At 38.4% G+C, this 22,617-nt stretch overlaps 2 protein-coding genes and 1 long non-coding RNA gene across 3 annotated transcripts in view; 2 read left to right on the top strand and 1 right to left on the bottom strand.

The window, feature by feature from the left end:
• Positions 1 to 6,618, bottom strand: part of arhgap35a (Rho GTPase activating protein 35a) — a 93,981-nt gene extending 87,363 nt beyond the window's left edge. Inside the window, 1 exon segment of the mRNA XM_034700735.1 lies at positions 5,961 to 6,618. The gene's annotated coding sequence lies outside the window, so the exon portion shown is untranslated.
• LOC117825097 lies at positions 323 to 10,149 on the top strand. The gene is made up of 3 exons (XR_004633782.1): positions 323 to 433; positions 4,772 to 4,811; positions 9,841 to 10,149. It is a non-coding gene; the product is annotated as an uncharacterized LOC117825097 (long non-coding RNA).
• Positions 10,150 to 12,660: 2,511 nt separating this feature from the next.
• Positions 12,661 to 21,704, top strand: ap2s1 (adaptor related protein complex 2 subunit sigma 1). Its single transcript, XM_034700995.1, has 5 exons — positions 12,661 to 12,824; positions 15,221 to 15,370; positions 15,588 to 15,701; positions 18,527 to 18,586; positions 20,162 to 21,704. Exons 1-5 carry the CDS (start codon positions 12,822 to 12,824, stop codon positions 20,261 to 20,263), a joined length of 429 nt encoding a protein of 142 aa, XP_034556886.1. The 5' UTR covers positions 12,661 to 12,821; the 3' UTR covers positions 20,264 to 21,704.
• Positions 21,705 to 22,617: the final 913 nt, after the last annotated feature.

Raw genomic sequence — 22,617 nt, forward strand, 5'->3', positions numbered from 1 at the left:
TTAACCGCGATTTGCTTGAGTACTGAGCTTTCTATTCATCCACAGGCGGGATCGGAATATGCAGCACTACTCTAGCAGATACATAACATAGGATAATAAGGCCACCCTTTGTGCTTTCATCTTTTATAATACTAAAAATAATGTACTGCCATTGGAGATAGCATATATAAAACAAATAGTCATCTGCATAAAGGAAGTCTTTCAAACTTAAGTGGCTGGTTTATTCTCATAATTTGGGTGATATTTTTGATTATCAGTCGAATCAAAAGAATCCATTGTTGCCAACATCCCTCAGCTCTCCTCTTCCACTCCTCCCTGACAGTCCACTTCTACTGGCCTCCCATTTCCCCCCTTGACACAACCAGCCATCATAGGTGGACATCCTTCAGGAAACCCAGGGCCGCCATATGGGAGAATCTCCGGGGAAAAAAAGGTCAGACAATGACACACAAAGACTTCTCCTCCTAACTCTGGCCCAATTTAGGTAATAAAACCTGGAACTTTGAGAATGAGATTAATTTAGGTCAGAGACAGGTTTGGACAAAATCGGAAACTTAAGTCTGGGGTTAATGTGGGAAACGTTTCCACAGAGTACTAACACGTTTAAAGTTATCCTTTAATATGTGTGTAGGTGGATATCAGGGCAGTCTGTCTTTGTCTCTGAGGGTGAGAGGTTTCCAGTGTCTGCAGTCTTTCAAAATCCCAGCCAGCATGAACACTGACTCACTGGAAAACAATCAGAGCCTATTATACCCTTGATATGATAATTTAATGGAGTTTTTTTGTGCTTGACAAATTTCACATTTTGGGCTGGCCCTTTACAAAATCTCAAAAAGTTGGGAGAACTTTATGAACTGTTCTGGCTTTCTATGTAGGCGGTGCAAGCTTTTGTGTGCAGCCAAAGTCCAACCTATTGAACTCAGGCTGTGGCCTCATTTCACTGGCAGTGACTCAATCATAACATCTTATCTACGGACATGCTGAGTCATGGAATTCAGCTGTGGCCAATAGCCAAGCAGCAGGGTTACTTATGGCTGTCATTGATTGGTTGATCCCTGAGCACAAAGCTGAAAGGGCACATACCAGGAACACAGCCTGAAGCACAAACTGGCAGCAGTTTGCTCTCGCTTTACTTTACACTCTCCAATTCCTGCACCTTTTTTTTTCTCCCTTCTCCAACTGACTACCAACTTTGTTGTGTCACTCCCTCACTGGTTCTCCCCTCATGTTCCCTCTCTACAGCCCTTTCAAATTACCACAGCCCCATTACCCTCGTCTCTCTTGTTGTGTAATTGGAGCTGGAAAAGCAAAACAGGACCGCTCACGTCCAGAGGTCACCATTCCTCTGTGGTTTACATCCTGGTCCTTCATCTCCATGACCACCGTGCTTCCAAACAGTGTCACTGTCTTTTTTTTTTTTTTTGCCAAGAAACATGAAGAAAACCAAACTGAGCCCCGTGACCACCATTTACACCGTGAATCACATCTAAAGCCCTTACTTTCTACTGGCATTATCCATTAAGAAAGCATTAGTATTGAAAAAGCAATACCATGATGGCAGTAGATGGGAATATACAGCAAATGTAATCCTTAGCACTGATTGATTTCACTATAAGCTATAAAGAGGGATTATGCACAGAAATATTAAGAATATGTTTTAATCATAGACTGTATAAATAATGGACGCAGTATCCGTGAAGTCACCCATCTGTTCCTAAACGCTGTTTTGAAGCCAATCGACAGCGGCAGCCATATTGGAACTCAACTTAGGCTTAGGCTGTTTTTGGAAACGGCCTGCTACATACTACCTACTGATGCAGTAGGTACTGCCTACTACATACTACGTTTGAATTTAGTCTGTAGTATGTCTGTTCTGTTCTACCTGTGTTGCAGTACCTTGGGCCAGACGTCACTGGATTTCCGGTTTCGGAATGCAGAAGTAAACAACGGACAAGCTGATAGCGAAACTGTTTCTTTGGCATCCACTTATGATTTAAAAAGTTAGGAAGTGGTTTATATGGCATTTAATAATTTTCAAAGCACATAAAAACTGAGTTCCCCCATCAAAAAAAGAGAAACAGTACGCGAGGCAGACTGGTTCGATGCAGACTGTGAAATTTTCCCGAATCAGTAGACATCCAGGTAGTTTGAGTGTACTGCAGATTTTGCTCTTATTCACTTACTACTTACTGAATTTTGGCCAAATCAGTACGTACTGCTAGTACAGTAGGCCCTTTCGAAAACAGCCTTAGTGTGACGTAGAGAGGCGGAGTTTGAGCCTCCTCGCAAACAGTTATGCGTTCCTTCCCGGAAGTCAAGTCAGTCATGCCCTTATTTCGGCAAAAAATTGTAATCTTAATATCTTCTGAACCGTCACGTTAGAAAAAATTCACCCCCGTACAGTGTGTGCTGATGGAGAAATTAGCTACGTAGAGCCAAGCCATTTTGAACCAGGCTGTAAACATGTTTACTAATGCTGCAAAGATCGTCATTTTTAAATTGGTGTGTATGTGGTTCCCGGTGTTTCTGCAGCCAACCTCAAGCGGATTCTTGATGAATTGCAGTTTATAACACTTTTGCATGGGCTTCATAGTTTCAGAGCGGAGGTTGCTGCTTGATTTCAATATAAATTCCCTTATAAAAACTAGGCAAAGCCACCATTTGCTGAGTCGGGGTCAGTTCCCTCAGACATAATTCGTCCATTCAGGACACAGACTTCCACTGGCTCTAAAACAGAGCAGGCCACACTACAGAGGCCTTTATATCAGGCTGTCCCCATCTGCAAATCTGTAATGAGCGAGAGAGCTGGAACTGTGGGGAGAGAGAAGGGAACCTCAGTTCATCTGAGGCAGGCACACTTTCTAATGGAAATTCAGATACAATCATCCCAGAATGCACTTCTCTCTGCCTAATAATCGGCCACTAGAACAAGGCCGCCATTGAGAGGAGAGTGACTGTAATCTGGTCCACCAAACTCCAAAGCTGCCCGCTATAATTAGCTCCTTTCTCCATCAAACAGAGGCTACACACTGACTCACAAGCAAACCTCTCCTGTAATACAAGAAAAGGGAGAGATTTAGCGATCTGCACATTTTCAGCCGCCCTGCCTTGACAGGTATGCTAGCTGCGAAATCTGAAAAGGAGAAGGTGAGAGGCCACTGTTTGATTCAGCAGAGCAGTAGATTGTTGAAGTAAAAGCTTGTGTAGACATTAAAATAATATGGTGTGCTGCAAGATCTCAAATTGCAGTATTACAATGTCCCTTGCTGAAACAACGTGCTCACAGCTTGGCCTGCTGATTTGGGGCATTTTTCACACTAAAGAGCTCAAGCACTCTCCAATTACCTTCCTCGTTTGATTCCTTGAAAAGTCAAGTGCTCGCTATTAGAATTTGACGTGATATGAGTAGCCGATACCCCCTCCACTGTTTCCGTTCGGACGTGTGCCAAACCCTGTGTTTATCCGTCCACATAACATGGGACAGAATCTCTGTTCCAGTGCCCTCATCAAAGCATGTATCCGCATCTCTGGCCTACATCCTGACAAACAAAGCCTGCCCTCCTCTAATCCTAGGAACATGTTCTAGCCCAGGGACTCACAACGAGATCCACAGCCCACAGGAACACAGACAGGCAGACAGACAGACAGACAGGGGTGAGTGGGTATGCTGGTAGCCGGCTTGCTGCCTGCATGGGCAAATGGCACAGCTATTAGGGAGAAGAAGGAGACTTCCTGGAGAGGTGTGACTGCACAGCAAAGGGCCCAATCAAGCAGAGAACAGAAGTGCTGACAGCTGCTAATGCTTTTACCTGAGAGCGAAGAGACCGTCTTACCAAGAAATGTATGTGTGTGAGTGTGAGTGTGTTTACTTCCTCTATATCCAGATCTTCAAAATAAGGTTGATGAAAAGCAAAGAAACGCATCAAAAAAGTAAGAGATGTGCTACCATGTTTTCCTTCCTGATACATATTCAGATATGGTGCATTTCGACCAAGAGTTCTGGGGTCTTTTAGCCCCAAGAACTACTTTACCCTGAACTAAAAGGTTCCTCTGCTTTCATTGTTGTCTGCGTTTCGACCGTGGGCTGAAGTCCCAGGTAGATTGTGCAAATCAGGCCAGTGACATATGGAGAAAAAAAATTATATTAAATAATATTTTGAAATCTTAATAAATAACTAAACTAGCATGCATTCCCAGGAACTCACTCTGTGTTTCAACAACTGTGTAAACTCCACAAACACCCTTATGTTCAGCCGAAAGTCCAAGGACCTTTGAATAGAACTACCCCCAAAACAGGGGCTTTTCAGGGGGAGATTAACTACCCCTGAACAAAATTTAGACCCTGGTTCCTCCGGTCAAAACGCATGTAGTTCAGGGGTAAAGTCCTTAGTCCGGGGGTAAAGTTTCTGCGGTCGAAAAACGCATATAAGTACTGGCTGGTACCAGGAACTCTTATCCTGGAGTGTATAACAATAGAAGGGATGTGTGTGGAAAACTCATTTTCCTGACACATAGATAATTTTTTTGGAGGGCTAATAAATGATAGTAACATATTGTTACACAGGCTGGTGTACTCGCCGATACCAGATTGATTTTTGGCTGTATCAGAGACCAATACCAGAGATGGTATCAGAATCAGTCAAATGCCTGCCTACCAATGTGGTGTTAGCAGTCAGCTTATTGTCTTGATGTGAAATGCACAAGATAACACTGCAGAACTTTCCTCAAATTGCTAAGTTGCTGTTTTGAATGTCCCCTCTCTCTCTTGCAGTGACACAGCAGGAGTAAAGTCCACGCTGCGCAGCTCTGTGGTAGGGCCACATCGAAACCCTTCTCACACATTCTGCCACTTCTCCCACTCTGTGAAGTCTTCTTACCATCCATCTTAAATCAATAACCCAATGACAGGAGGGGGGAAAAAATCACTTTAAAAATGAAAGAAGTGAAGTCCTGTGTGAGGACTGACAAAAAGGGAGTGGCTGGCAGGGTGATGACCACTTTGCAGTGGCTGTATAAGCCATGACACACCGGTGACTACTTCTGGCACAAAACTAGATTAATATTAGAGTTAATTGTATCATCATTACCACCATTATAACTATATTTTCTACCTTATCTTACAACATTGAAAGGTAGACATGCAGCATTCAAAGAGGCAAGTTACATATCCCCACCTGAGATATTTAATTGGTGGAAAAATGGCGAGACATTCACTGTACATCCTGTCACCTCCCGGCAGGGCGTATGCACATTAGCTGACTGTGTCACCAGGAAGCCCTGTACATGCAGCTTTGATGTTAGTGGGGCATTTAATGAGAGGGGAAATAATTACTCCTGAGTCAAGTTTCTTATGTGTTAGAGCTTACATTATGACCTCAATCTGTTAAAGGCTGGGAAGCTGCCAAATATGCCAATACAGAAAACACAAAGTACACCAAGCCTCATTTTGAATTCAACTAATTTTGGAGTTGGATCAGCATAATATACATGTAAGACATGCAGACACAGCATCAAACCTGTACCCTTAAAAAATAACATTTGTAATCAGAAGTCATTAAGGTTTTATATTCAAGGAGTTTCTCAGTGCTAGACAAGACCGATGCATTCCAGGTGTTGTTGTACAAGCAATTTTAATGTTTGGACAAGATCCATTTTTATGACCTCCTTTCTCCTTTGCCAACTTCCCATTTAGACACACAGGACAACTACAACCTGGTTTTCTTTTCTCCACACCCATGCAATACTTGTAATAAATATCAGGATTTCTCACAGGAAAGGGTTTTTAACCACACCAGCACTCAGGGGACTGGGGTTGACTCCCAGTTTCTTGTTATTCGCAGCTTTCCAAATTATCCCCTGTAGCTAACGCCTTTAAATGTCTCTCCAGTTCAATTCAGCTCATTTAATTGACCATTCACGTGTATTATGTTGTGTGAAAAAAAAGAGTACAGGCTACATACCATAGCATTCCTCCCTCTGTCCAGCTTTCGTCCACTCCTTTCTTTCTCTGCCTGCGACTCACAGCCGGTGAAAGACTTTTAAAAAACAGACGAAAACACTTCCCAGCAGCACTCACATCGATTATTTTCCGCTTTTGTTTCAGCAAACACGCTCTCTGTCCACTGCTCCCAACATTACGTGCTCCTTTTCACCAGTCTGAAGTTTTCACATGCTTATTTCTCTTTCTCCGTCTAAAGGAGAAGAGAGAGGAGGAAAAAAACAACTCAAATCTGGTCAGGAAAGAGAAAAAATGCTGTTCAAACTCAGGCTTTTCACCACGACTGGGCGAGAGGAGAAAGGGGGAGGCGTCGGAAACAAGCGCTGTTTCGGTGTGTGTTTTTCCTTCTTGGTTCAGCCACCACGTTGTTTTGACCAATTATTATTTCCTTTGTTGTGTCAAAAATAAAAGAGTCCGTAGGAAACACGACAAACAGGCTCTGCCTTCACTAAACCAAAGCGTCGCTTTTTCAGTGTCCAGCGGCGCGTCCCGACCCGCTGGGTTCTCCTTTCTAATGTTAAGCCCCGTACGAGCTAAATGTGTGACGGTGTGTTTAAGTCTATTTTTTTCAGCTTCCCAATAATGGCGGACCTTCTCCCGAATCCAGCATCTCCCCTCCTATTCACACACATACAGAGAGAGAGAGGGAGAGGGAGAGAGGGAGAGGGAGAGAGAGAGAGGGAGAGAGAGAGAGAGAGAGAGAGAGAGAGAGAGAGAGAGAGAGAGAGAGAGAGAGACTCGCCCAGCGGTTCATGGACACAATTACAACACAAGCACACTATCATTGAAAAATATTGCTTTGTGTCGCCGTTCATCCCTCTTCTAATGTAAATGGTAACTATAACATTAAACATATATTTAAATTGGTGTTTTTATATTTAAAAATAAAATATCAATCAATCAATCAATCAATCAATCAATCAAGCTTTATTTACGGAAAAGGATTAGGGCCACTGAAAAAAAAAAATTAAGGTCAATAATTTTTTTTAATTATTATTCTGAGAAAAAAGTCAGAATTCTGACTTAAATCTCAGGATTCTAAGAAAAAAGTCAGAATTCAGAGAAAAAAGTCAGAATTCTGAGAAAAAAAACTCATAATTCTGAGAATAAACTAAGAATTCTGACTTTAATCTCAGAATTCTGAGAAAAAAGTCTGAATTCTGACTTTAATCTCAGGATTCTAAGAAAAAGTCTGAATTCTGACTTTAATCTCAGGATTCTAAGAAAAAAGTCTGAATTCAGGGAAAAAAGTCAGAAATCTGAGAATAAACGAATTCTGAGAATGAATTCAGAATTCTGAGAATAAAAGAATTCTGAGAATGAACTCAGAATTCTGAGAATAAACTAAGAATTCTGACTTTCATCTCAGAATTCTGAGATGAAAGTCAGAATTCTGAAAATCTCAGAATAATAATTAAAAAAAAAAATTACCTTAATTTTTTTTTTCTTTCAGTGGCCCTTATCCTCTTCCGTATTTATTTATATAGCACCTTTCAGACAAATCAAATGCAACCCAAAGTGCTTTACAGTGACTGAAGAACGAGAAAGAAGCAGAAATGAGACAATGGCAAGACATATTTGGGGACAATAATTATAAGAAGAAACATAGTAATAATACAAATTAGAAATAGGAACAACATAAAATAAAATGAAATAGAGACCAATGCACACCAAAAATAAAATATGTGTAATTAAAATAAGTTAAAGCATCAAAATTAGAATACAAATAGTTCAAATAAATAGATTTTAAAAAAGGGTAAGGATAAGAGTTGAAAAATAAAACTAAGGCTAAAAATATCAATAAAACTGAGTAGATAAATAAAAATTAAATAAATGAATGAATAAATACATTAAATAGAATAAGACAACAGTTAGAATTACTAAAATAATAAAGCAACATTTAAATCAATATTATAGTAAAAGGTAGCTAATAAAATTGTTAAACCCTACATAAAAGCCAGACTGAATAAATACGTTTTTATTTACGTTTAAAAGTCTCAATTTCTCTATCAGCACCTCTCGATTTTAAAAACACTTACCATAAGCAATACTTGCTTTACTTATTTATATTTTCAGTTTTTCTATCTTATGTTTGTGGCATTTTTCAGTTGTTGCATCTTACAAGTAGTATATTCAGTTGTTGTATTCTGTGTGTTAAGGAGAATAATTTCAAAGATAAACTTTGAAAATTACTGAAGTAGTCACTCAAGTGATTTTAACTCACTTTAAAGCTACTGTGAGGAACAGTTTCTGTCCATTTGGGCGCCCCCTGTAGGCAAAAATGTACATCTAATCACTTAGCTGGTTTTGTTTTGTACGTACTTTCTGACCCAAATCATCCTGCATTTTTTCAGAAGTCAAAGGATGGCGGTTTCTGCAGTGTGCTGTTAAGTGTCTAACCTGACACATACCCTTGCTGTTGTTTCAGGCATTATAAATTACAATAAAGAGATAATTACTGATTGTCTTGTTGGCCTCCATAGGTTGTAAAGAGGCCTCTGTATCACTTGAATCTGTATCATAACCAGATAAAGACTTATCAAAGGAGCTTTAAACATATTATACACCCTGTTACTGCCATTACAAATGGGGAAAAAAAAGTTTTAATTGATGTTGGCTACACTTGACATACCTTTAATTGAAATGAACATAACTTTGATATGGTTTGGTTATTATACAGCTAAATGTTGTCAGTTTATATTCTTTTCCTTTTTCATATCCTTTTATTAGTCTTCACCGAAAGGGATCCTAATAAGCACTAACACATATCAGTCATCATATTTAAAGGGCTATAGTACCACAGCAAGGTGTGTTAACCCTGTTTGGTAAATCATTAAACAGCTAAATAAGAAAAGAGAAGAAGGGATTTGGAGGTAAAGGTATACATGGGTGAGACAAACCATCATTTTCACTGTGCAAACAGTTCCAGAAAGAAATAGGAGACCATTGCAAATTTGTCTGGTTATATTATTTACAGTGTTTTTTAATTAGAGTAAAATGCACATTTTTTAAAACATTATTTTGAATACAACTTTCCTCTAACTTCTTAACTTGCATATACAATATTATTATTTAGGCTATTCAATTACAGAGCTGGGGATGTTATGCCGTTATGCCATTCTTGATTCAAAAATCCAAACAGTTCCGTTTGGTTCATTGGCTTGCCGGGTGATCTGCAAATCAGTGACTCATTGAAGAACGAGGTGTGCCGTTGTTGAAATTCAACAGACACTAAAACAGAATTGTTTCTCTGCACATAGAGATGCTGATCCAAGAAAAAATTGGTGTGGTCTCTTCATTTTTCGAGGAGTATATGATTAACCCTGCCCATTGTTAAATAGATCATCTTACAGCATCTGACTTGCTACAACAGAGAATGATGGAATAATACGACAGCTATAAATAAGACAGTCATGAGTGCTGCTGTTACTCAAGATTGAGCTGCTGTGAATGGAATGTTGTTTACATAAATAAACATTTTTAAGAACGTTACACTGTAAATAAGCGATGGAGTTTATATATAGATATCATTCTCAAACATGTTTCAAATAGGCTTAATACATTAACCATCATTTGAACTGCTTGGTACTGTTTACATTAGGCTCCAGTTCAGTCCTAACAAAGGTCTAGTTTGTTTGTGGGATAATAATCACCGCACTTGTCTGTTTTTTTGTTTTTCTCTGCTTTACTACTCTTGTGTATTCCACTTCCTTCTATTGCAACACTTTCAGAGACTTAAAAAAGAATGGAGTCACGTCGTCATGATTGTAATGAATTGACTATATTTTGGTCCCTTCACCCTCTTGGTCCCACGCCTCACTCACCACTTCTTTTCTCAACAGATTCCTGTTTCCCCGAGCAATCTCCAAAATTTGTCACCCTTGAAGATTTTGATGTTGTGTGCCTTCATGAGGGATAACAAATGTGTTCCACAAAATCTTCCTCCTAAAACCTCATCAAGCTGCACCGAGGGGAGGATATTTAATACCTCCTCAAAGAAAAAAATCCATCATCTCAAAGATAGGTCCTGATTTTGTGTTGTGCATTCAGTAATTCACTTGGTTAAAGAGTTGTTAAGAAGTTGCCTGTACTCAGATGACGAATTAAAGACCCTGTGGTAACTTTTTTTCAAATAAATTGCAAATACGTCAGACTGCTTTAAGAAATATTTGCAATTCTGCGAAATGACTGCTTGTACTAACTCCTCAAACAGATGTTTGGTGTCTTGCTCTGAGAGCTTCTCCTGGAATCCTCCTCTTTTCCCCCTTGAACTTTCTTCCTTGAACATGCAATTCTAACCTGGTACTTTAGACTCTACATGACATGGAAACAAATGCTGCTACCAGCTGTAAAACCACATTCTTTGATTATAAAGTAAATATAAAATCAAAGGTATAAGGCCCAAATAACTGTTGGCCAAGACAAGCTCTTATGTTGCTACATAAGTTTAAAAAATAATACTGTAAAAGAGAACTTGTGTCTTGACAGCTTGAAATATGATCCAGCATTAAACAAACCCTCGTGGCATGGTTCAAGGTGCACTCCCCTGCGTTGGAATAAGTATACAAGCTTCTATCCAATCACATTAGAGTCTATGTTCACAGCAATATTTGCATGACCGCAATCGCACAGAGCAAGATTAGCAGGGGTCAAAGTTTCGGATGAATAATCTGCCTGTGCTGTAGATCTCTTCTCTTGAGAGTTATCTTCAACATGTACCAGCTCTATGACTATGCTACATTTGACTGTTAAATTCATGAGGCTATTTTTGCCATCTTGAATAGTAAAGATTACCACTTTTGCACTGCTTATTATCCTGGGCACGCCAGCATACAAACACAGCAGAAAAAGAAAGGACTCTACATTTATTGTTTACTCACTGGTTGGTTTTCCTTTACTTTTTATTTATTTTCCCTGTCCCACCTCAGCCCACTCTGTATTTGCAGCTGAAATATTTTTGGGTCCCAAGGGCAAGCACATTCCTTCTTTCACTGTTGTGCAATCCCTGACAATCACAGCTCCCCCATCCCCCTCTTGATTCCCTAAACACCCAGAAAGCTCAGAGAAAGAGAGGTATGCTGTCCACGCTGTCTGAGCAATGTTCAGCGGTGAACTGGCTGCCCAATCCGACCAGTAAACAAACTCTGAGTCCTGACTCTGCAGAAAACAGCCACAACTGATGTAACCTCAAGAGGGTGTAGATTTATAAGGATGTTTTTTCAAACTGTATTCTGTGAGCAGGATATTCAAAGGCGTGTCACATATGTTACATACAGACAGACACACAAACACACTTATGAAATTAATGGTAAAATACTAACTCCAACAATGAATGGCCTTTTTATTTTTCATATTTGTATTTTTTATCATTTTTATTTTGTTTTACATCTAATTATTTTTGGATTAGGTATGGGAATATGAAGTTATTTTGTGTCTTGAGAGTAATCTTGATGAACAACAATATGGCATACAATCTCTGAAAAAAATATTTAGTTTACTTAAACACTTACGCAACACTTTTAAGACTGTGGTCGCAAAATGGAATTCTAAGCGTCAAATAATGTGTTTATATGTCAATAATAATAATAATAATAATAATAATAATAAATGTATATATATATAGCACCTTTAAAAAAGTGTTTACAAAGTGCTTTGACAAACAAGGCATGGTTCAAATAACATAGCAAAGGTTTTGAACGACAGGGAGGGGGAATTTTAACAAAGTAAAACAAAATGCAATGCAAGGGGTTAAAAAGAATACACGTAAATTAAACAGAATGAAGTGGTGGGACAATAGACCAGTAAATCATTGTTGAGAGGTTTTTCAAGAATAAATAAATTAAAAGATAAATAAATAAATAAATACAAATGGACAAGTAAATAAAAGCATTAAAAGGACAATAAAATAGGTTTTTAGAGTAAGAGGACGACAGAGTAAGAGGACGACATCACATGGGGAAAAATTTGATTCAGATTCAGAGAACTTTATTAATCCCAGAGGGCAATTTGGTTTGCAGTATACCAGCTTGTCATAAACAACACAAACACTAACAGACAGACAGACAAACAACACTCAACAGCCAACATGTCAGTGACAACATCAGTGCAAGATGGGGCTTGTCATAAAGAGTAAAAAAAAATTAAAAATTGACTAAAATAACTTATTATTATTATTATTATTATTATTATTATTATTATTATTATTAATAATAATATATATATTTTTTTAAACACAGTAGCCAGGAACAAGTACCACAAAAGAAAAAAAAATGTTATAAATACACAACTACACAAGAAAAAGTGTTCAGGATAAATTAGGAACATTAAAATGATTAAGGAAAAAAAAAATTAAAACAATAAATAATCAAATACAATTTAAAACAACAGTTAGTTGGATAAAAATTAAAATTAATTAAAATAGAGGTAAAAGCGGTTAGAAAGATAAAGTCACATAAAAGCAAGTATGTAAAATTAGTTTTAAGGGGAGATTTAAAAAGTTAAACTCATTATAACAACTTTTGGGTGATATAAAAATAAAAGTTATCGCCCTTTCGTTTCTCATGTGATCCACTGTACCGGACATCTCTGGGATACTGGTTCTTGTAGTGCAATATTACCTTCCTATCGTTCTAAACATTGCAATAAGAACTACAATCCCCAGCATGCAACGCAGCTAAGCATCGGGCTGCACTTCCTGTTAGCTCAGACGAGATAGCGGACAGTCTGTCGAAGAAATTACTTATGTTTCTCTGTAAAATCGTAGCATAAAAGATCAGGAACGTGATATTCTGGAGCCTCTGAGGTCCATATTCAGGAGGAGACAATGGTAAATATGTTGCATTTTAACATTGTTCCATTTCTGCTGATAGTAGTAACGTATTACCGCTAGCTTTAGCAGTGAAGAGTTAGCAGGATAACCTCTTCATTCAGTCAAAGCAGACTAGGCCACAGACATGAAGTCACGATATTTAACCTCACAGTGCGAAAAACACTTCTCTGATATATATCGCAGGGAATTAATTCTTACTTTGACAAAGGTCTTGTACAAGAGTGTCAAATTCACGGGTGTGGTCCAGCTTCCGCAGGACTCAAAGATAGCTTTAGCTAACGCTAACCGTTCATGTAAACCGGTAACTACAATTATCAGATGATAAATCATGGTTAATGAAATACTGCCAGATGTCGAGGATTTACTGTTGACAGCTAGAACATACAAATAACAGCCAACAAGTTGTGTTGACTGTTCGTGGTTCCCACGCGTCCTGGAAAACCTGGAAAACTGGGAAAACACCTGAAAAATGGGAGAAAAAGTAACATGTCCTGGAAAATTATTCCAACGTGACTGCGTGCGACCTGACAAGGTTAAAAAAAAAACACATCCCCATTCAACATTTATGGCCATTTTTTTCATTCAGTTCTATTTCGGTCAATTAATTTAATTGAATTGCTAATAACTTTTTAATAATTGCCATTTTATAGGCTCTTGTTTGCTTTATACTCTTTTGCACTGTCTACTTTGCTGCTGTGACACTTAAATTTCCCAATTGTGGGACGAATAAAGGACTTCTTATCTTATCTTATCTTAATGCACTGATCCTCTGATCATTATTATTTATTTATTTATTTCAGTTAGGCAGCTTCCATAGTCCTTTGCTGGCTCTTTTGTTTTTTACTTAGCTAATTGTATATTTATTGAGAAAAGAGAAAGCTGAGACTAGAGTTGCCCATCATTGTTACTTGGTTGCACTAAGTAAAGTGCTGTACATCTGTGGTTGCATTATTCTATAATCAATTTGCCATCATTTTTAAGCATGTAAGAGATGATTTCATGGATAGCCATAGACTGCATGTCTTCAATGTAGACTTCCACTGAGAGGAACATATTAGACTATTTAGGAACTAAATTAGGAACTAAGTTTAGGCTGTCACACCAGCTTGATCATCACTGAAAATGTCCTTGAAATGTCCTGGAAAATTATCTCTGGAAAAGAGTGGGAACCCTGCTGTTGGCTTATTCGTGCACCGGAAAAAAAATGCCCTCCAAAAACAAAAAAAAAACGTATTTCTTATTTTATCTGCCAATAGAACAAGTGAAAATTAGCTTGGTAAAATTTCTTAAAATAAGACATATTATTTAGATAACTGTGTTTTTAAAATTAGCAGGGACAACTTATTTTAAGCAATATTTTTTACCAGTATTTTAAAGCTTAGTGTCTCAGAATAAACCAGGAATGCTAACAATTCATATTTTTTCATTCAAAAAAATATTTTTGCACTAATAAATGTCATGTCAACTTCTCCATTTGAGATTTCTTTTTTTAATTAAATAATTTCTTTTTTAACCTTTTGAATTTGGAGTTATTTATTTTTAGCCCTGGACTGCATTATTATTTGTAATACTATCTTAACCATTATTATTTGAATTATTGCTTTAACATATATTTATCTTATTTAATTATTTATTCATCTTTCTTTCTTTCTTTCTTTCTTTCTTTCTTTCTTTCTTTCTTTCTTTCTTTCTTTCTTTAACCAGGTAAGAGATTCATTGAGATTTAAAACCTCTTTTTCAAGAGTGACCTGGCCAAGACAGCAGCACAAAATAGGTTACAACACAGAAGCACACAAAACAACACAAATAGAATACGGTCACAGTTTCACATGGTTACATGATCACACAGTGCAATCACAAGATCAAATGGAGCATGTTCCTCTGTCTTTTATGAGTGACTTGAACTCCCCCAGAGTTACAATATGTGTCAGTTTCAAGTCCTTCTGCACATCATTCCAGGTAAACAAGGCTGAAAATGTAAAAGCCTTTTTGCCCAGTTCAGTTCTGACTCTCGGGACCTGCAACTGTATGATGTCCTGAGAGTGCAGGCAATATCGGCTGAGGCTTCTACACATGTGTACACACAAATATGTAGGTAGAAGTCCAAGAATAGATTTATAAATAAAAATCAGCCAGTGAGAGAGTCTACGACCGACAAATAAGATCTCAGTTTGAAAAATGTATGTTTCTTCTAAATTACAAACCAAAACAATATCATTTCAAGATTGTTCGACTTCACAAGATATTTAAGATGAATTGTCTTAAAACAAGTACCTCTATCTTGCTCAAATGTAACTTAAATCTGTCTTTAATCACTTTGACAGGTAACGTTAATCCAGAAACAAGTATAATTCAGTAATCTGGATTTTTTTCTCCTCCAATTTTTCGCCAAGATCCGCTTCATCCTCATCCAGAACCGAGCAGGGAAGACACGACTGGCCAAATGGTACATGCAGTTTGATGATGATGAGAAACAGAAGTTGATTGAGGAAGTGCATGCTGTGGTAACTGTCAGAGATGCCAAACACACCAACTTTGTGGAGGTACGAGGTTTTCTTGGATCAGATTCATGCATACACGTTTGTTATATAATGTTGAACTTCTTAAGAGACTTTTTTTTATATACAGATTTGTTGCAAGAAATGAATGCATGTATTTCACCTTTAACACGACGAACCATAATCCAAGTAAAGCTGATGTTATTGTAATAATATGTTGGGAAAAGCTGTAATGAGGCTCTATCTGTTTTTGTTCTCACAGTTCAGGAACTTCAAGATCATTTACCGGCGTTACGCTGGTTTGTACTTCTGTATTTGTGTGGATGTGACTGATAACAACTTGGCATACCTTGAGGGAATACACAACTTTGTAGAGGTAACTCACACACACACACACCCACACACACCACATATAATTTATAGACTTAGTAAGTGAACTATGATGATTTACTTTTCACGGTCTGATTGTTTTTAGGAATGTCTGTTAATGATTTCCCTCAAAGATTCCGCTCCTCTGCTTGTGAATATCAAACTTGCACTCATGTTGAAAAGCAGAGACTGCTGCCAATACACATTTGGTGGAAGAAATTGATAGCTTATTTTTCAGTGCTCCTATTTGTGGTTAACATGCCTTACTTAAGGATGTGAATAAGATATTTTCAACTCCAACTGTTATCTTCATCACATCATTCTGTATACAATAGAAAATGTGTCAGCATATTGTTGCTAAGAAAACAAATGACTCAGTTTCACCTCTCAGCATCATGGTCTAGCGTGGCACAGATTCCAAAACACACTCAGCTGCATTCCAATGAAATGAACTTCATTCTCCAGCCCTTTAAGTTTAGGGTGTGATTTTTATGGAGCTTTATCAGAGTGACATAAAGCTGGGTCAAGGCTGGGTTGATGCTGGCAATAAGCCTTTATCAATAATTTGAAAAGCTGATCTGGAAGAACAGAATCTGATAGCAGCTATTAGCACTGCTGCTTCAAAAACACTGAAATAGCTACTGTGTGCTAGTCAGCTCAAAGAGACAAACACTGCAGTAATGTAAAACTAAACTCAAACAAATGGAGGATAATGCTGATCATGCATCACAGCAGCTTCTTGAGCAATGGAGCGTTTCAACTGGCTAGATATTGCTTAACATTCCCTTTTCTTCACACTGTTCCTTTAAAGCCAGTGTTTGATCCTGGACCTCCTCTTATATGTTGAATTGATTCAAGAGGCATACTGTGTTGAATAGGAGCAAGTATACTATTGTACTAAAGACCTTGTTTTGTCGGGTTTGGTTGAGCTCCATTTAGAGGCTTGTTGACTTGAAAAGCAGGACACATCAGCCTGTATTGATCATAATTCGTCCTTTCAGTAGAGCAGTGAATCACTACTTGGCAGCAATTCTGCAAATACTTGATGTATTTACAGTGGCGTCAGTTTTTGGAGGCTTTAGAACACCTACATGAGGTGCATTTCGACCAAGAGTTCCAGGGTCTTTTAGCCCCCAGAACTACTTTACCCTGAACTAAAAAAGGTGCTCTGCCCCCATTGTTGTCTGCGTTTCAACTGCGTGCTGAAGTCCTGGGTAGATTGTGCAAATCAGGCCAGTGACAAATGAAGGGGAAAAAAAGGTAAATGCACTACACCACCAGACCAGTAGAGGGCAGTAAAACAAAGGTGAATGCCATCCATCACAGATGACACCATAGAAGCAGACGGGCAGGCAGGTATCATTATGAGCAACAGTTAGCCTGTTAGCATGGAAGAGACTCAGCTCGGGCTGTTTCAGATCGTGTTATATTACATCGCAGATGGATTCACTGAATCAACACGTGAGAGGAGATAAGCGCGAGTAGGAAAGACATTTCAACACGGCTTTAAAATAGTTTTTTTACTTGAAAAGCCATGGCAGAGATCGCCAGTGTTTTGGTTTAAACCTCGACCCTGTTAACTGCCGACTTTCAGCCGGATGCATCCCTCATAAACGCTTTTAACAATCATTAAATATCTGATGTGGATGTTTTGAAATCTTAATAAAAACTAAACTAGTTTGCATTTCAAGGAACTCCCTCTGTGTTTCAACAGCTGTGTAAACTCCACAATCACTGACACGTTCAGCTGAAGGTCTCCAGTTTACAGGGTCACTTTTGAAACCGTAACACAGGGAGAGACGCATTAGCTGTTGGTTTAGAGAAGACTACTGTTACTAGCTGCTAAATCAAGTCAATCACAGCTTCTTCTTCTTTTGAAAAGTACACACATAAACAAAACAGATAGAACAAATAAAAACTAATGAATGACAGATGTGTGTGATGTTATTGTCGGACGGCGGTTGGAATAAAAACACTGCAGGTAATCTACCAATCAGACATGTTCAGCATTGCAGGCCCTGCCCCCTCAAAAACCCCGGGACCTTTGAAAAGTACTACCACCCTAGCAGTAGCTCTTTAGGGGGGGTTATCTACCTCTGAACTAAAACTGAACGTGGTTCCGGAGAAAAGTTCCTCTGGTTGAAAAACGCCTACGCATCTTAATTTATCAACTAGTAAGACATTTTCTTTTCATTGTGGGCTTTATTAATCCGTTTGGACTGAAACCATGAGATTAAGGTTAAATCTACTGTTTGTTTTGGCTTGGAGAAACTGCAGAACATTTTTTATCAACAGTCCTGAGGAGTAAAGGTCATTTGATGTAATGTTTGACCATGAAGGAATGCTTGTCAGCTGCTGGTTACATATTCCTCATTCTCAAGGAGAGATAATCAATTTTATAAGCTATACTTGATATTAACTTTAGACAATGAACCTGTACTCCTATTAGCTTAAACAAAGCTAAACTGCACAGCAGGCCCGCACGGTGCGCCTTTCAGTATTCAGTGTAGCGAATTCTTAACAAGGGGTCAGTAATTCTGCCATCGTAAATGTCACTCTATCGCTGCTCTAAACAATCTCCTGTGGAAACAAGATGAGACGAGAACCACATTCATTTTAATTTGGAGCCTTTTTAGATGAATAGCCTTGTAGTGGAAATCAGCTTATTACATGGTTGTTAAGTGGATTCTGCAGCTGCTGCAGCGCCAGTTCATTTCTGCTGTCGTGCACCACATCAAGACATACAATTACCATACATCTTTGTGTCCTCTCAAAGGAATACATTTGGTTATCTGCAGTCTGAATCTCTCATTGTTCCTCTCTTCCTTTAAGGTGCTGAATGAGTATTTCCACAACGTTTGTGAACTGGACCTTGTGTTCAACTTTTACAAGGTAAGGACATTGCATATTATTGTTTCCTCATGAGAGTTTCATATTTTATGAACATCGTACTCAGTCAGAAGGAGCAGAGGAGTACAAAAGAAAGATGAGAAACTTTCCTTCATTGCAACGCCATGGCAACTGATATCATTTTCCCAACTGAGGCAGTCATGCGGTGAGATTAACGTAAATCATTTTAGTGCAGGGGGAATATATTTCTCAAAAAAGAAATACATCCTTTCAACTGGTGTCCTGAAAAACAATCAACGTGTCTGAACTTCTGCTTACATGAAACATAACAAAACCCCTCCCATGTTTGACGTGTCGTAAATAATAGAAACCAACATTTTACGATCAGGTTAGGAACTCCCCGCTGTTCCACATCCATCATAATGTACAACTGCTCTCAGGTCAGAAGTATTTCACAAGCTCAGTTCAGCACACTTTTCTCAGGTGTGTGGTAAGAAACTCTGATTCATCCCCTCATGTCTGCAGTGTTGATTCAAGTAAGCTAAAGTTAGCCACTTGTTGTATTTACTCATCAGCTATTTTTAGATTTTGATGACAGAGACAGGAGGGACAAATGAGTAATGATGACCACAGACCAGATGGTGACTTAGCATTGTGTTGTGTAGTTCTACAGGAAGCCCATCCCTTTTATGTGTAGGGGAGAATATAATGTAGACTGTGGTGCTTTTGCTCCTGTTTAATCCTGACCTGTCTGAATCCTCTTGCATCATTTCATTACGTTTGGTCTTACTTTTAACTAGTTTTTCCTGAATGTGGGTACCAGGACCCCTCCTTTTGAAAACTATTATAGAGTTTTGTGAAAATTAATGTAAGAAAATATTAGGGATGCACCAAAAATTCGGCCACCGAAAATTTTCGGTTTTCGGCCAAAAGACTTTTATCACCAAAACGCATTATAAGGATCATTACTTGGATAAAGCAGCGCGCAAGAGAAATGATCCAGGCCGCGATGGATGCAGAGAACCCGCTTGGAGACGGAGAAGCGCGCACATCGCAGGAAGGAGAAGGAGAACATTTTATAACAGCTTATTTTTTACCTCTTTAATTTTTAATTGCTAATACATTTTTAATAATTGTTACTTTATAGGCTCTTGTTTGCTTTATATATTTATTTTGCACTGTTTACTTTGTAACTGTGACACTTGAATTTCCCCGTTGTGGGACAAGTAGAGGACTATCTTATCTTATCTTAACAGAGCGCAGAAAATATGACTAAAATTGAAATTTAGTGTGACATAAGAGCAAAAGGAATTGAAAATCATCTGTATAAAAATAAAAAGCTAAATTCATATCAAACCCTCCAGAAACAGGCAAAAATTAGCCAGCAGTAACATGAAGCATCAATTTATTTTTCAGTTACAAAGTTGGAGTGAAGTTTATCCCATATTCATGCCACTACACAGTATTGTACCTCTATGTGTCAGCTTGATTTTCCTCCACCCTTACAAAAGTGTTTCACCACAGTCTGTCTGTACTTGTCTGAAAAAGCATTCAAAGATGATTCATCATACAAAGTCTGAGTAACCACTGCTCTATTTTCTGTCTCTCCACTTGAAGGTGTACACGGTCGTGGATGAGATGTTCCTGGCAGGAGAGATCAGGGAGACCAGTCAGACCAAGGTCCTCAAGCAGCTCCTCATGCTGCAGTCGCTCGAGTAGAAAACAGAAGACCATCATACCTACCTGCCCACCGATCTGCTGCCCAGGCACCTAAATCCCACCATTGATCCCCTCTCTCATGAAAGGACCCCGTGTTGTTTCCTCTCCTCTACAGAGCAGATGTCATCACTCTGTACAGGACCTCAGGGGGCGGCTTTTTAGAAATAGAAATGTTGTTTACATATGAATATATATAATATGAAAGATTAATCAACCTGTCTGTTGTAACAGTCTCTATGTAACTGTTGTACTTGAAGGCTGTACATTTCAACATGTTAACATTTCATACACCGCCTAAGTTACAACTCAAGCTAGAGGCTGCAGAATGAGTCATGTAGTAACCAGTAAGTCTTCACGTATAACTCCCTGTAGTCCTGATCTCTCCCTCCTCTCCCTTTAATATCCTCAAACTTATATTTTACAGCACTACTGTAACTAACAAGCACCATGTATAAGGAGAGCCGCCGACAATGATCCACAAGCATCAAGCACTTGCACCAGCCTTCTCTACAAATCCGTGTGAAGAAAGACCTCCCCTGCGATGTGGTATTAGACCTGTCACGCCTTCCTCCTGTTTAATATCCGGATCAGAGAACAAGCAAACTACAACTGGAAAGCCCTTTAGAGCAATTGACCCAGCATGGCAGGTTCATAATTGAATGGAGTGTACTCAGGTTGAGTGCCATTCTGACAGTGTGTTATGCCAACCTTTGCTGTATCAGACCTCCTCACAGCTGATGATGACAAACAGTGGAGCTTCTGGCTCCTCTCTGGATCTTATAATTGTTTTTAATGTAAATGATCTGCATCGTTTCGTGCAACTTATTACATTAAATGGTGCTTGTTGGTCACATAAAAAAAACACTTAAATCATAAATACACTCAGACAGAAAAAGACCCGGGCACAGAAAGGAAATTTAACATGAAGTAGTACTGTGGAGCTTGCTTCTTATGGTCTGTGTGTGTGTGTGTGTGTGTGTACATACAGGTTATTAGTGTATGTTGAATATTGTGAAATTAACACATCCATTCCAGAAAGAGTGATTCTTAATCACTATATCGTCTGAGCAGTGTTCACTTGTTAAAACCATAAAGTCTTTTGGCATTGCATAAAGTGAATTTACTTTCAAACACAACTCATGATCTTTGACAACAATAATTATTTCAGTGCTGGACTTTTAATATTTGACATTACCTGTTCTATTCAAATTCTTACCCGTCAGAAATGTGTCTGAGGTGGTTTCAAATGTTACTGTTGTTGAACTTTTTGTATTTTTTTGAAATGATTTGGCATTAGTATAACATGTACTGCTCCCCATTTTGTCCACCTGTGTGTGTGTTGATGGAAGATGTGTGTTTGGATGTATCACTGTCTATGATTGGATTACCCGCATCAATACATCCCAATATATGTAAATAAAAATATAAAGTGATAAAAGAAGCTCAGCTGTTTCTGCCTCTAATTGATGACCAAATATCTATGAACTTGGAGCTAAGTGATAAAAGTGCGCGCCATGTACGGAGGCTCCTGTCCTCAACATAGTGGTTCCTGGTGAATATACTAAGTATACTTATTATTACAAACCCTAAGTACTCATAAACAGGGTGGCTGTAACTCACTATCAATCAGTCATCTATTAATTGGAAAGTTGGTAGTTCAAACCCAGCTCCTGCAGTCACATGCCAAAGTGTCATTGAGCAAGACCAGGGTTCCCACTCTTTTCCAGAGATCATTTTCCAGGACATTTCAAGGACATTTTCAGTGATGATCAAGCTGGTATGACCGTCTAAATTTAGTTCCTAATTTAGTTCCTAAATAGTCTAATATGTTCCTCTCAGTGGAAGTCTACATTGAAAGACATGTAGTCTATGGCTATCCATGAAATCATCTCTTACATGCTTAAAAATTATGGCAAATTGATTATAGAATAATGCAACCACAGCTGTACAGCACTTCACTTTATTAGTGCAACCAAGTAACAATGATGGGCAACTCTCATCTCAGCTTTCTCTTTTCTCAAAAAATATAAAATGAGCTAAGAAAAAAACAAAAGAGCCTGCAAAGGACTCTGGAAGCTGCCTTACTGAAATAAATAATGATAATAATAATCAGAGGATCAGTGCATAAATTGACCTAAATATGTGTTTTTTTTTAACCTTGTCAGGTCGCACACAGTCATGTTGAAATAATTTTCCAGGACAATCCGTGATTTTCCAGGACATTTGACTTGTTCTCCCATTTTTCAGGTGTTTTCCAGTACTGGAAAACTGGTTTTCCATGTTTTCCAGTTTTTCCAGGACGCGTGGGAACCCTGAAACCCAAATTGCTCCCTGTTTTTCAGCGGTGTGTGTGT

The sequence above is a fragment of the Notolabrus celidotus genome, chromosome 14 (assembly GCF_009762535.1).
Source record: "Notolabrus celidotus isolate fNotCel1 chromosome 14, fNotCel1.pri, whole genome shotgun sequence".
NCBI classification, from domain to species: Eukaryota; Metazoa; Chordata; class Actinopteri; order Labriformes; family Labridae; genus Notolabrus; species Notolabrus celidotus.